Source organism: Dermacentor albipictus, chromosome 4 (genome assembly GCF_038994185.2).
Source record: "Dermacentor albipictus isolate Rhodes 1998 colony chromosome 4, USDA_Dalb.pri_finalv2, whole genome shotgun sequence".
Lineage (NCBI taxonomy): Eukaryota > Metazoa > Arthropoda > Arachnida > Ixodida > Ixodidae > Dermacentor > Dermacentor albipictus.
Window position 1 is genome coordinate 89131629 of NC_091824.1, and position 14134 is coordinate 89145762.

At 47.0% G+C, this 14134-nt stretch overlaps 1 protein-coding gene across 1 annotated transcript; it reads left to right on the plus strand.

The window, feature by feature from the left end:
• Positions 1–228: 228 nt before the first annotated feature.
• Positions 229–13478, plus strand: LOC135917660 (facilitated trehalose transporter Tret1-like). Its single transcript, XM_065451232.1, has 3 exons — positions 229–371; positions 9970–10209; positions 12280–13478. The coding sequence occupies exons 1-3, from the start codon at positions 251–253 to the stop codon at positions 13476–13478; spliced, it is 1560 nt and encodes a 519-aa protein (XP_065307304.1). The 5' UTR covers positions 229–250.
• The last annotated feature ends 656 nt before the right edge of the window (positions 13479–14134 follow it).

The following is a 14134-nucleotide window of genomic DNA, read 5'->3' on the forward strand; positions in this document are numbered from 1 at the left end:
CCCTGAGGAGTCACCAAGGTTCATGCGCTCATCGTACATTCAACCGCAACACAGTTCCTCGTCCCTCGCGTTGCTGCCTACACTCAGGCGTGCCCTGCAGCTCCATCTTTGCCCGAGCCTGCCAGCAAACAATGGTCGATGAATATTTCAAAATTGCTTCTTTAGAAAAACGTTATCTCTGACGCTATTCGAGTGCACGCCCTACGGATGCGTCTGACGTGGGATCCACGCGCGCAGAGCTGCGACGGGGATGAAGACGCACGCGGACTCTCGTAGTGTTGACTTCATGCCGCTGCAAAACAGAGCCTCCAATGGAATGCCCATGTCAGCGAAACCACATAACATGGACTACTCGCCAGGCGTTCTGAAAGGTACGACAACAATGTCTGTATTTGCTAACGTAGTTTTTATGCGAAGCATATTACGAGGGCTCAACCCAGCTCCTCAGGCGCGGCGGTGACCATGAAATCACGTGACACCGTGACGTCACGACAGAGGAGAAGTGGCTTTGGCTCAACTCTTGCAAGACGGGCTGGGTGGGAATCGAACCAGGGTCTCCGGAGTGTGGGACGGAGACGCTACCACTGAGCCACGAGTACAACGCTTCAAAGCGGTACAAAAGCGCCTCTAGTGAATGCGGTGTTGCCTTAGAAACGCGCTGTTTCTAAGGCGTGCGTCTCTTGCTCAGGCGCACATTTCGTTGCCGCGCCGAACGCTGCTTTGCTCGACGCTCACCGCGTCCAATGCGGGGCGCGTAGTCGCTGCCCTGTAGCCCATTGTCTTACACCCCTTGGCGGGTCGACGGGAACGCTGTCGCGTTCCACTCTTGAAGGCGAAGAAGTAATGCATGAGTTGTTTCTTCGTCTAGCCGAACCAAATATAGCCAAGCAACAGCAGTTCACCAGGCTAAACAGTGGTTCAACAACTAAAATAAAGGCTAGTATGCTTCGCATCCTGGGCTTAACCTTACCTAAGCCACAGCCATTTTTTTTTTAGTTACGGGCTAACTGCTAGCTTTTACTATTTGCTTTCTTCCTTGCACTTCCCAATGAAATGCAAGTTTTCCTTTAACTTATTTCACAAGCACAGTAGTGCAATGTCTTGGTGCTTATAAGAGCACGAAACTGCGTTAGTGCCATTTAAGTGGTTCGCACTAAATTCACTTATTAAGTTGACCTGCACGTTTTAATGCGGGGTTCCCCAAAAGTGGTATGGTGACTGCCCCGATTATGTGTGATGTGGTAGTGCTTCCGGTGATGCTTATAGCGCGGACGCCTGTAATGACACTACTTACAGGCATGTGACTTGTGTTATAGAGTGTGCAGTGTTTGTTTTATAATTTTGCTATTTTTATTTTCTTCTTACTTTCTCTTTTGTTTTCCTTGAGTAGGGATTGGGACTATACAATAGAAGGTCTGAAAGAGACCTTGCTTTGCATTCTTCATTTAAAATAAAATAACAAAATTTAGGCTTACACGTCACGTGAGCCAACAAAATACGAAGTGCAGCGCGTAACGCATGTCACGCCACGAAAAAAAGCTCCGTTTCCGTCACGCATCTTCCGGCATTTCAGTCTGCAGTTTTCCTGTATATAACAACACTGCATATAGGGAATTCCTGCATTCTGGGCCAGCAAAAAGGAGCACGTGTAGATTTTAATGAAGACAAATGAGGAGAGGTCGACCTGGAGAGCGTGTCTCTAGCCTGCTACTCCTCAGTTTGGTAAGGGGAAGTGGGAAGCACAAGTAATTGTAAGTGGCAGGTGATTATGTTATGGTACAATGGTGCTATGTACACGTTGTCCAATATGCGGATGCGCACTCTAGACACAATGCACGCAAGAGTAATCTTGTCCATACAAAACGTTATCGCACAAACACATTTCGCACTGTCTACACGTCTCTCCCGGGTTCTAGAGGCGATCGTCTAAACTAGCCTCACGTAGAAAGTTCAAGAGTGACTTTATGGGACGTTGGGCACGGTCAACTCTTATCCACACGCCCAAAATCTTTTCTTCCGAAAAGTGGCGTGAGTCCAAGAAGTCAACACTAGACTTAAGTGTTCTTCGTTCGGTCGCATATTGAATGCACACGCAAAGTATGTGAGCTATTGTCTCGGAAGAGTGACAGACGCTACAGTCAGGGTTCCGTGCTTGTCCAATTTTGTGAAGATATCGGTGAGTGTACGCCACACCCAGCCGTAATTGATGGATGAGTGTTTCCTGGCTTCTCCGCAACCGAAGTGGACGCCGGAATCGTAAACCAGCGTCAAATCTATGGAGGCGCTCCTGCTGATGTTCGGGGTTGTCCCATTGTCGTGCCATAGAGGTTTTTGTGGAGTTATGGAGCAACGCGTTGATTTCATACCAGGAAAAATGAATCTTTATAATGTGTCCGTCAGTGTGCGCCTTTTTTGCTTCCGCGTCAGCCTGTTCGTTTCCAGCTATTCCACAATGGCCAGGAATCCACTGCAGCACGATGGTATGCCCGGATTGAGACGCCTCAGCAAGCAGAGACATGATATCAAATTAGAGGGCTATATGTGGGTTTGTGATTCATATAATTGCTGATGAGTTGCTGTGCTGGTTTTGAGTCACAGAACACTGTCCACTTCTCCAGGTTTTGTTGCAGGATGCAGTGAATTGGTCCTCGAAGTTCGGTCAACTCAGCTGCTGTAGACGACGTTCTGTGTTCTATCTTGAACCGTTGTGCTATCCCCATTCCAGTTACCGTGTAAGCCGCCGCGGAAGAGGTCTATGTCACAGAACTATATGAAAAAACACGTTTGGTATATCCATACATGTAAGCAATGTAGGATAACGCGAAATGCTTGAGCCCAGCAAGCGGCATTTTCGACTTCTTCGTTATTCCGGGGATTGAGAGTCTCACCGTTGGCTTTGCCATCGTCCAGAGTGGAACTTCTGGCATGTCAAATGGTTCGAAGTCTGACGGCAATAAGTCTTTTTCCTGCGATGACACGGCTTGTGAGTAGGTGGCGACAGGCCGTATGCTTGTGACGTTCGTCAATGGATGATTCCAGTGTCTAATCAGTAGCCTTAGATGCACTCGCAATGGCTCATGTTGCAGATAAACTCGAGCTGGGCAAGCGCGTGCCTCTGCAATAGTGCCCCAAGTAGACGCACATCGCGGAAGTCCTAGGCAAATTCTCAGGGTGCGAGCCTGAACACTTTCAAGTGTGAGTACAGCAGTTGTACAAACCCGAGAAAGTACATGCGCAACTGTAGCGTAGGTAGCCAACAAAAAGTGCCTGGTAAAGCTGCAGAAGAGATGATTTGGATGGCCCCGACGATTTTCCAGACATATGTCGAATGATTTGAGTAAAACTGTCCAGCTTTTTTTCTTAATGTAGAGATGTGCTTCGACCAAGATAAGCCACCGTCGATGATGACTCTGAGAAACTTGCAGTGGGTTACCGAAGGTACAATTTTGCCACCAATCATAACGGGGTAGCAGGCCATCGACCTCCGTCTAAATGCCATGGTTGCACTTTTTGTCGGTGAGAGCTGCAGTCCGCGACAGTTTATGTGCATGTGTCGACTTTATTGAAGCCGCACGCTGCAGCTTCGTTTGCACTTGCAAGCGCGTTAATCTCGTGGTCCATATACAGATGTCATCTGCGTACACAGAGACCGAGACTGTGCCTGCGAGTTCTTTAACGAGTCCAACGAGAACAACGTTAAATAAAGTTGTGCTCAACACCTCCTTGAGGCACTCCGCGATAGACGGTATGGTTCCTTGTTTCACCGTCTAAAGTTGTCATTATTATCATTCTCTCTTGAAGATAGCTGGCTACCCACTAATTCATGCGGCCACCGATGCCATATTCTTTAAGGGCATGTAAAAGTGCCTCATGTAGATTATTGTGAAAAGCACCTTTGATATCAAGAAAGACAGCAGCCGTCAATCGACGGCGACATTTCTGATGTTCAACAGTTGTTACTAGGTCAATAACGCTGTCGATTGACGACCTACCCTTTCGGAAACCTGTCATCGCGTCTGGATATACACTACGCTTCTCCAAAAAACCGCCTAAATTTTTGTAAATGAATCACTTAAATGAATCATTTAGTCATCATATCCTGCCAAAAGCGCAGTAAAGCGTTCATTCTGCGGAAGGTCCCAGGATTCTTTCCTCGCGAGAATGCTTTACAGAGCCTTCGGTCAATATACTCGCATGGTGTATTTCCGCACAAGCACGCGTCACCACACAGCGTGTTTCGGAGAGGCCGCCAATGTTTGCGCAACGCACAAAAAGCGACCGCGCTGCGTGACAGCCGTGTACAAGAACATGGCGTTAAAGTAATCGACACTACACGACTCTTGGTGCATAGCTGCGTGCGCAGCCCTCATGAACACATATATCGACTATGCAGTCGTGGACGCCATACCGCTACAGCCGCAATGCAGCTTTCTTCTCATGTGCGATAGCTATTAGAATGCTTATCGCAGTACGAAGTTGTCTCCGAAAATTTGTGTGCTGCTCTGGCATGGTTGGGCAAGAGATTTACGGAACCTCTAAACGTTGGTTTGCGAGGCGCAGCTTACTGCTGCTTTCTACTCTAGGAGACCACCAGCCGAGTAGTCGTCACCGACGCCGACGACGACGTTGTTGTTGTTGTTGTTGTTGTTGTTGTTGTTGTTGTTGTTGTTGTTGTTGTTGTTGTTGTTGTTGTTGTTGTTGTTGTTGTTGTTGTTGTTGTTGTTGTTGTTGTTGTTGTTGTTGTTGTTGTTGTTGTTGTTGTTGTTGTTGTTGTTGTTGTTGTTGTTGTTGTTGTTGTTGTTGTTGTTGTTGTTGTTGTTGTTGTTGTTGTTGTTGTTGTTGTTGTTGTTGTTGTTGTTGACGACGACGAGCACGATGAGGAAAAAGAAGACTTTCCGCAATATGTAACATACGTGAACCGGCACGTCTATCTGCCTCCGTCCGCCAACAAGCAAGCGTTGCGGACGAATAATTATTGAGGTGATCGCCGTCAGAACTTAGGCACAGGCTGGTGTTGCCGTTTGCACGTCTCGTTCACAGCCCGAATCAACAGCAGCGCCGCTGTTTCTCCAAATCGTGCACATCTGCGCAGCCGTTTGCAAGCAGGTGCAGCAAAAATTACAGCCCATAGCAGGCGACGGTGCGGAAACGGCTGCGACAATTCATCAAGCGCAGCTGTGAGGCATAGCGACAAGCCTCGTCTCCCCTTGCTACCGAGAGAAAAATCCCACGTACATTCCTGCCACTTTTATTTTTTGTGTTTGTTTTAGAGAGACTGTACGATGATAAACATTCCTGCTCTTTTAACGATCACCTCTCACTGCGCTCAGGGCACCGTGGCTCTTTTTGCCACATAAACACTTGTTGCTAAGCTAAGAAAACTGCTTTTGTCGTGTTCCTCTATGTAGGATATGCCTCTGCTATTTTCTACGTCTATGGTTGATAAATTCTTTTCCACCCATAATCAACGGGGGAGATCGTTGCTCATAAGATCAATCACAGCTGTTTTTTTCCCTGTTATTTATTAATTTTCTTTGCTCAGGAATTCTTGGTATTGTATTTTGCATGATTGTTTGGCGAGTCAAGTCTAACGCAGCCCACGTGGTCACAACTGCTCTCAGATTCCTTCGGCTTGCGTCAAGCTTGGGAAATTCTTTCGATTTTTACGGCGAAGTAAAATGGAACAATTTCAAACGCAAACGTTATAATTTAATACAGAATAGGTACACATAGGTACAGCAACCGTCACATTTAACCCGAAGAATAAGTACAAAGCTTTAGCGTGTTTAGATTAAAAACGCCTTCTGTAAGGGGTATCATGGTTTTGAATGCTTTTCAATGTAGATTCAGTATGATAGCACATTCAAGGCACCCAATCAATAATAATAATATATTGGGTTTTACGTGCCAAAACCACTTTCTGATTAGGAGGCACGCCGTAGTGGGGGACTCCGGAAATTTTGACCACCTGGGGTTCTTTAACGTGCACCTAAATCTAAGTACACGGGTGTTTTCGCATTTCGCCCCCATCGAAATGCGGCCGCCGTGAAGGCACCCAATCAAGAAAAAAAAAATATTCAGCTTTACCTTCGCGGGAGAATCAAAACGCCCCCTCCCCCCCGAAGGCGCGTTCGGGTTAAGTATACAGTCGAGCACCTCTACAACGAATGCCTCTACCGACCGACCTGTATAACGAAAGCATCGCGACCTTTGCAACGAAGTGACCTGTGTAACGAACTACTAAAAAAGTTTACACCTTTGAGGCTTATCTTGTCCCACAACAATAATAGTCATCTGCCTTACTTGCGTTTCCTTCTTTGAAAACCCAGCGCTCGCTACTTTCCTGTCGAGAATGCTGTGTCACACGCTGATAACGCGCAAGGCGTTCGTGACTTGGTAGTACCCGGTTCGCTGCGTTAAAGAAAGGAAATGCGTGCAAGACGAGACCGATGACGATTATTGTTGTGGGACAAAATACGACCCAAAGGATGTGAACATTTACTGTGATAGCAATTATACGGACACGCCAGGCACATTTATGCCGTCGCCGTGAGGTTCTGCAAAAAGTCAAAGAGCGATAAAATCGTCGCCGCTAGCGCTATGTTGTATGTGCGAGTGAAAAGCGTGTGAGGGTGCACCGGCCAACGCGTGTGTTCGAACAAGCAAGGCTGGCTGAAAACGCGCCCTCTCCTGGGGCGCGCGAGGCGCAGACGTGAGGCGAAGGAGGGCAGGAGGGGAGAGGGCGTTCTTCTACGGCGGCTGCTGCTTACGACCTTGCCGTGCGGGCGCAGTATCTTGAATGCGATCTGCGACGCGGCCAGAGTGCGCACCCGCGCGCGCCTCATCTTCAAAGCGATCTGCGATGTTTGCAGAGTGCGCGCAGTATTTCGTATGCGCTGTGCTTTCGACGCTTCGCTGGCGTTGAAGCGAGAGATACACAAAGGTCAATTCGATCGCTGCTGGTGCCGCGATTCCTCAATCCAGCATTTGACAGCGAGTTTCCGCACTCATGGAACGAGTTGTGTTAAAGTTTACCTGTGGGCGCGTGAGATCGTGCTTGTTAATTAGTTTGAATCCATGATGTCTAAGCACGACGGAACGAAGACGCAGAAAGAAACAGACACCCGGAGGGAGCGCAAGATATAATGTGTAAGCGCGACTGAACAAGGACGAAAAAAGAAACAGACACACAGAGAGTGCGCTGTCTCTATGTGTCTGTTTCTTTTACGTCCTCGTTTAGTCGCGCTTGCACATTATATCGCTGTTAATTTATTTAGTAAGCGAATGTTTACACGTTTATACTACCGATAAAACTATTATATTTATTTCGCATAGCTATCTATTAATTTGCTACCGCAATCAGTGCTTCACCTTTCGAGCGAAACTGACACTTTTTTTTTTTAAGAGTAATGATTTCGGAGGCTCCAAGCACTTCGTTATAAAGGCGTTCGGCTGTATGAAGGAGGCTGCACGTATTGAAACAATGTAATAAATGACATGGCAAGTACTCGAAGCTGTCGCGCATTGCTCTCTCACGTCGTGGCGTTTCTCTCTGCAAATGTTGCCACGCGATAGTAACCAAAAAGGCAGGCGATCTTGCGACGATCTTGCGAAAACAAGTCGTTCATGGGCGAGCTCGTGCCTGCCACAGATATAACTCGGCAGCAATAGCGAAAAGAAAAGCCTCCTGTCATCACGTGAGATGAGAGGTATTACGTCTGCTACGTATATCTATCTATAGGGAGTCAGCGCCCATTCCAGATCCACCGGCTGTCAGCGGGGCACTTTCAGCGCCTTTAACACAAGTAGGCTTATCGCGTACAATCTGATTGTTCCGTCTCGCTACCAATTGATATAGTATAAAAGCAGGCTGATAAAGTTCCTTTCGAAAAAAGAAGAAGGCTCGATAGCCGTGACAATACGGCCGAGAAGTAGAATAAAAGCATCACCACAAGAAAAGCACACGGCTTCGTTGCTAGTTCTCCCTCTTCAGGAAAATGGTGTCACGTATCTGTTGCCTTGCCTGAACAGTATTGCCGGGAGTCCTCCTACGCACATGCTTCGGTCGCGGTCGCATCCGAAGGCAAGGTATCGCAATAGCCTCCGGGCAGTTCGTGAGAATACAGGATTTGAATTTTGTTTTCTATTCGCATTTCACGGCGATGGCTGCATGAGGAACCCTTTGAAGAGTTTTCGGTGCTGCTATCTCTCAAACATTCAAGAAATAAAATCACCACAGACTGTATGCGTAGTTTTAGGTAAAACACGTTTGCGGGCTAGTTGGTTTGAACCCATGATAGAATGTGTAAGCGCGAATGAACGAGAACGTAGAAAGAAACAGACAAATAGGGATAGCGCTGTCTTTGCTTGTCTGTTTCTTTCTACGTTCTCATCCAGCCATGCTGGCACATTCTATCACGTATCCTTAGGTGAGCGGGACTGGAGTCGGTATGCTACCTAATTTAAATGTATATACAACAGATACAGTGGCAAGGCGACCACGGCATTCTGACTCCCGTTCTTCGGCTCAAGAACGCCAGTTTACCACAACAATAAGGCAACTAGTACAGCAAATATCACTTTGCACACGTCGGATATACCCCACGTGGTCAAGATTTATCAGGCACCCTCCATTGCGGCGTCACCCCATGTAGCTTTAGTTAAACCTTATCATTAAGATAACCAGCTTGGCAGAAAACGTCAATATGTCACATCTATCAGCTTTCGTAAACAAAATAAACACACTAAACCGCGCTGTTTTGAATTGTTACCTAAGCGACATGAGTTTTGTTCACAAACTTCTGGCGTTGTTTTAGAATGTTTCACTCAACTAGCAGCTGGGATATACAAATTGTACCTACGCGGTTTTGGAATTTTCATCAGAGCGATGAAACAAGGGGGCTTTGGTCAAATTTTTTTCTCCAGTAAGTGGACTAATTTTCATTTTATTTCGAAGAGAAAAATTTCGACCGAATCAACCCAACAATGTGACGCAGTGCTGGAGGCCGGCTAATTTCGCCATTTCTCATTCAACCGGAGAGTGAAATCGGCGTCGTGCCCGAGCTTTGCTGCAAGACAACGATCAGGCTCACCGTGACAGACGCTCTCTCGCGCGTACGACCGCAGCTAACTATTCCCACCTACAAGCGTTCATCTTCTGATGTATACATGTAACTTCGCGTACCTTAGACGCCCAAGCACGTACAGTTTTGAACGCGGGAGCATGGGCTCACTAGGTCTTATTTCATAGCGGCGGTGATTGACCGAAGTTGGAAGCATCAAGCTCGGCTGAGTCATGAAACCGAATGTGCACCTCTTCTCTTTATTGGAATGACATCCAGGTTCAGTTGAAGCACAAGCAACTCACAGTGTAGATGTACAGCGAACACTGCAAGAATCGCAATGTCATGTGGTCACTGCAGGTTACCTACACAGTAAAACTTTTCGCACCCTCAATCATTTGTGTCATTGCTAATACCATTACCTTACAGGTGTACCATCGAATCGTTAACTGGGGTAAATTAAGTCTTCCTTTTTGGCGGCTTCTTGTGGCAAGTAAACACTACACGAAAACTACAGTAAATAAACTTTCACATCTATCCCTGTCGAACTCCCGTGTCAGATATTTCGGTGCGCACCAGATGGTCCCAGCACACAGTTTTCAACAACCACTGCGCTTATCGCAAGTGTGGCTTGAGCTCGCTGTCATGTACAGTAACTTTCTTCACAGCCTCAAAGGTAAAAAAAAATGTTAGCCAATGGACACACTAGAAACCCTTAATGGCAACAAAAATGTTTACTACGTACTGACGTTCTTAATGTTGCGATGTCGAGCCGAGCCGAAGCAGTTCGTGCTCGCCACTTCCGATAATAGCACGTAGTCTCTTCAAGCGCATGCTGTCCAGCGCTCGTTCCGCGCTCGTGCCAAACTCGACGCCTTTCTCACTGCCGCCGTGCACACACGTGCAGGTAACGACTTCGCAGACGGCCAATCGAACTGTGATGCGGCAAAGGCGGCCGCCGCTCGGCGCCGTCTCTCCCTCTGCGTGGCTGCCGCCTACCTCGCCACGATGTCAGCGGGTCTCATATGTGCCTATTCATCGCCAGCGCTGCCACACATCCGGCAGCGGTTCGGCCTCACCGAGGTTGAGGCCACGTGGTTCGGGTCCCTCGTACTGCCCGGTGCAGTGCTGGGAGGTCTCATCGGAGGTAAGCAACCTGACAACTCGGCATATTCAAAGTACAGTCCTTGTTCAATAGATGCCCGTGCGTAATATCTAACCGCGAGACATCCGCCGCCAACTAACGCCAGTTTCTCTGGAAGCTGGTGAAAATTTATTGTGCTCGTATTGAGGGCATACATATTCCAACAATATAGACGTTGACGGGAAGATTGAGGCTCGTCATTATCAACAGTGGTCGAACAAGGATGTCTATGGAGCCAACATTTCTATAAGCCCCTGATGGCCTTGATAAGGCCTTGACGAAAACAAGTCCTTTTGTCGAAACATTGGCTTCAGAGACATCTTGTTCGACCGCTATTGAGGATGACTATGGAGCAGACGTTTGACACAAGTCCGCAAGTAAGAATCAGTGTGGGATCCTGGCATTATTCACAAAGTAGTTTTACAAGATGTTGATCAGTGGCTTTCATAAGCCCATCTTGCAATGTGTGTCGATATGTTACTCTTGGATTACTCGTTTTGCGCCGCGGTATGCAGATGGTACACAAGCGCTTCATATAGAAAATCACGAACGCAAAACAAATTAAGACTATCGGACTAGCTAAGATTTTTATTCGGTATTACACCCAATTTAAAAAAAAACATTCTAAAAGCATCGTTTAACAACGCGTAACGTTTTACAATGCTGAAAGCAAGAGTTTAACGGGGAAAAGAAGTAAAGCTGCGGCTATTAAACACAATATTCTTCGCCAAATCAAAATTAATGTCATGCACGTGCAGACGGCTTGTATGGGAAAAAACAAAGCATCACACTGAAATAGAAGCTGTTTATTTTAATTTAGATCTCATTCCCATCCAGTCTTGAGTTAGACCTTAGCCTATCTTCATAATCACAGCCCGTTTAAAAGCTACTTAGATCGGGCGGATGAATATGACATCGTCACCCAAATCACAAGCGGATTTCACAATCAATAAACGTATGACCGCCTTTCAATAAAATCAAGTATGCAATCTGAAACACCACTGTGACTTGCCTCGCGTTCTCATTCACAGTGAAATCTCAATTGTGAACAACAATTGCAAATTGTGCAATACATTGCAATAGGATGGATTGGTGGGCTAGTTCGTAATGCATTATTAGGAAACAGAGCGCAATAAAGGCACTGGACGTAGAAAAGGAACACACAGCGCGAGTGGTGTGTCTTCTTTTTCTAGATCCAGTGTCTTTCTTGAGCTCTAAGTGCTCGTGCTATCCACCCTGGAATGTATAGGGACTGAAATGGTGCTGTGATATGCCACGCTACCATTACAAGTGAGACTCAAAGCCAGCTTCCCCACTGTTCGGTCGAGTGAGCATGAAAGGTTGTCTGGTCTGTCTATGAATTTTAACAGTCTAGCACGGTCATGGATGAAAGAGAGATACACTTAAAAGAACGCGAGGTAGCATTTCTCTCAATTCATCTTCGAAAACGTTAGACGTTACACACAAGCGCCTAAGTCCTCTATCTTACTTCTTAAATTTATTTTGCTTAACGGTTCCTGCACAGAAACAATTCACCCAAAATACAGCTTAAATATTTAGTTTCTTATTTGTGTTCAGCTGCCTCGTGCTATTAGTGACTGCACAAGTGTTTGATTTCTTCATAAGACCCTAGGTGAAGAAATCGTCCGGTAGTTTATTTCCCATAGTATGACGGATTAGTTATAGGCAGTGCAGCAATAAATGAATAATGTGCCCCCAAGCGATGCGTTTTCTCAGATGCCAACGTTAAGGTTATGCAAATTATTGCCAATGTTTTACAAAACATTGCGTCCATTATATTTGGTATTTAACACGCTATCTTGTCATACGTTCATTCCTAGGGTTTAGAACATTTCCGTGTAGTGACTCCTATGCTCAAGTAATCATCTGTGCCCACTGAAATTTAACCTAATGTTTCATTGTGTTATAGAAAAAAGTTGAACACACAGATAAGTGTATAATACAACGAATGACAGGAACATTTATTCTGCTGGAACGTCAGTTTCACCTTAGATTCAGCACAAGAGCTACGTTTTCTCATGTCATAGAAAAAGAACTCTCGTTACTTTCCAGGTCAACTAGTAAACTTAATGGGGCGCCGGAAGACCATGGTCACAGTCGCCGTGTGGTTCGTGTCCGGCTGGATATGCATCATTCTGGCACCGTCTACGCCATGGCTCTTTGTCGGCCGTTTTCTCACCGGCGGCGGCATGGGCACAGCGGCGCCGGCTACTTCGGTGTACCTGTCGGAAGTGTCCCCGGCACACCTGCGAGGCCTGCTCAACACGGGTTGCAACCTGCTCATGGCCGTGGGAATTCTGATGGGCTACGTGATGGGCAAGTGGCTCTATTACACGTGGCTCGCCGTAGCCTGCCTCGTGCCAGCACTCCTATCGGGCGCGGCATTCGCCCTCTACGTTCAGGAGTCTCCTCGATGGCTCGTCTTAAAGGGTCGTCGCGGTCAGGCTCTCGAAACGCTGAAGTTCTACAGGGGCCCACTCATCGGCGTAGCGTTCAGCTCACTGGAGCGCAGCGTTGTCGACATACCGGGTCTCACGTTGGCCGAGATGCGGAAACCACACATGTACAAACCATTCTTGTACTCCCTTCTGCCCATGTTCATGCAGCAAGCTGGCGCCATCAACGTCGTGCTCTTTTACGCCAAAGACATCTTCGACGAGGCCGGGACATCCTTGGAGTCCGACAACTGCTCCATCATCCTGGGAGGCGTTACCGCGGTAACATTCTTCGTGGCCACCATCCTCGTCGACAGAGCTGGACGCAAGGCACTCTTGATAGCGTCGTCGGTGATCACCATGATCGGTCTTGGACTCCTTGGCCTGTACTTCCACCTGAAGGAGATGAACGGCGAAAAATTTTCCAAGCAGTACGGCTGGTTTCCGCTTCTCGCCATCGGCCTGTACGCCGTGGGACATTCGTTAGGGCTGGGCCCGCTGCCGTTCGTGCTTCTTGGGGAAATGATCCCGCTCAGAGCTAAAGGTGTGGCTTCCAGCATATGCACGGCATTCCTGTTCGCGACCGGGTTTCTGGTGGTCAAGGAGCACTTCGACATTCAGTACCTTCTAGGAGCAGCCGGCGCGTACTGGCTCTACGGTGCACTGGTCCTGGTTGCGTTCGTGCCCTTTGTCGTGTTTGTGCCAGAGACAAAGGGGAAGAGTCTCGAGGAGATAGAAAAGCTTTTCTGTGGCAGCGGCTCGGAGCCGGCAGTTTCCTTGAAAGAAGCGGATGATGTACAACTGAGAAGAGCCTAGCATAGTACTATATATAACTCGCTTTTGACAATCACGCGATATATGTAAGCCATCGCGTGTGGTAGGCAACTTCGTCCTACCATTCCCACCACACGGCATCATAGTACAAGCTCCAATGGCTGGGACTAACCGCTGTAAATAAAGCTGAATCGTTCTCATTCTCTAGCTTTCTCATCGTACTATGTATACCAAAGAAAAGCGGCGTAAGCATGAGCGAGCATCAGATTTTTATTGAGGCTGCAAGCATGCTACAAATATCGATTTTTGATCTACGTCATTAAAAACTGAGCAGTGCCGCATCGATATCCTGCCCAGCCTGTCCAGAGCTCCCTCTTACCGTACTTCCTTGCTCAACAGTACCCGCTTGTCGAGTCATCTACACATGTGCTGGTGCTAAACACTGCCGATTGAAGGATTCCGTATAAACTAAATACAAATATTCGCGTACATAATGATAGACGTTGATGGAGTACACTAGATGACAGGCAATAAAATTTTTACATACATCGTTACCGCTGTGAGGAACCAATCGACACAGATTGAGAATGTACAAAGTAAGAATATAGCGCAACTGCAAAAACGTTGTTATTCAGAAAAGTGAGACTGCATAATGCCATGTCTGCATTAAAGTTAAAGTTGACCGTAATTACTGATTA

Excerpts from the sequence above, each read along its gene's own strand:
- LOC135917660 (XM_065451232.1), top strand. The coding sequence starts at position 251 with ATGAAGACGCACGCGGACTCTCGTAGTGTTGACTTCATGCCGCTGCAA. Across the intron at positions 372-9,969 it reads CTCGCCAGGCGTTCTGAAAG|GTAACGACTTCGCAGACGGC; the intron begins GTACGACAACAA and ends ACACACGTGCAG. Across the intron at positions 10,210-12,279 it reads GCTGGGAGGTCTCATCGGAG|GTCAACTAGTAAACTTAATG; the intron begins GTAAGCAACCTG and ends GTTACTTTCCAG.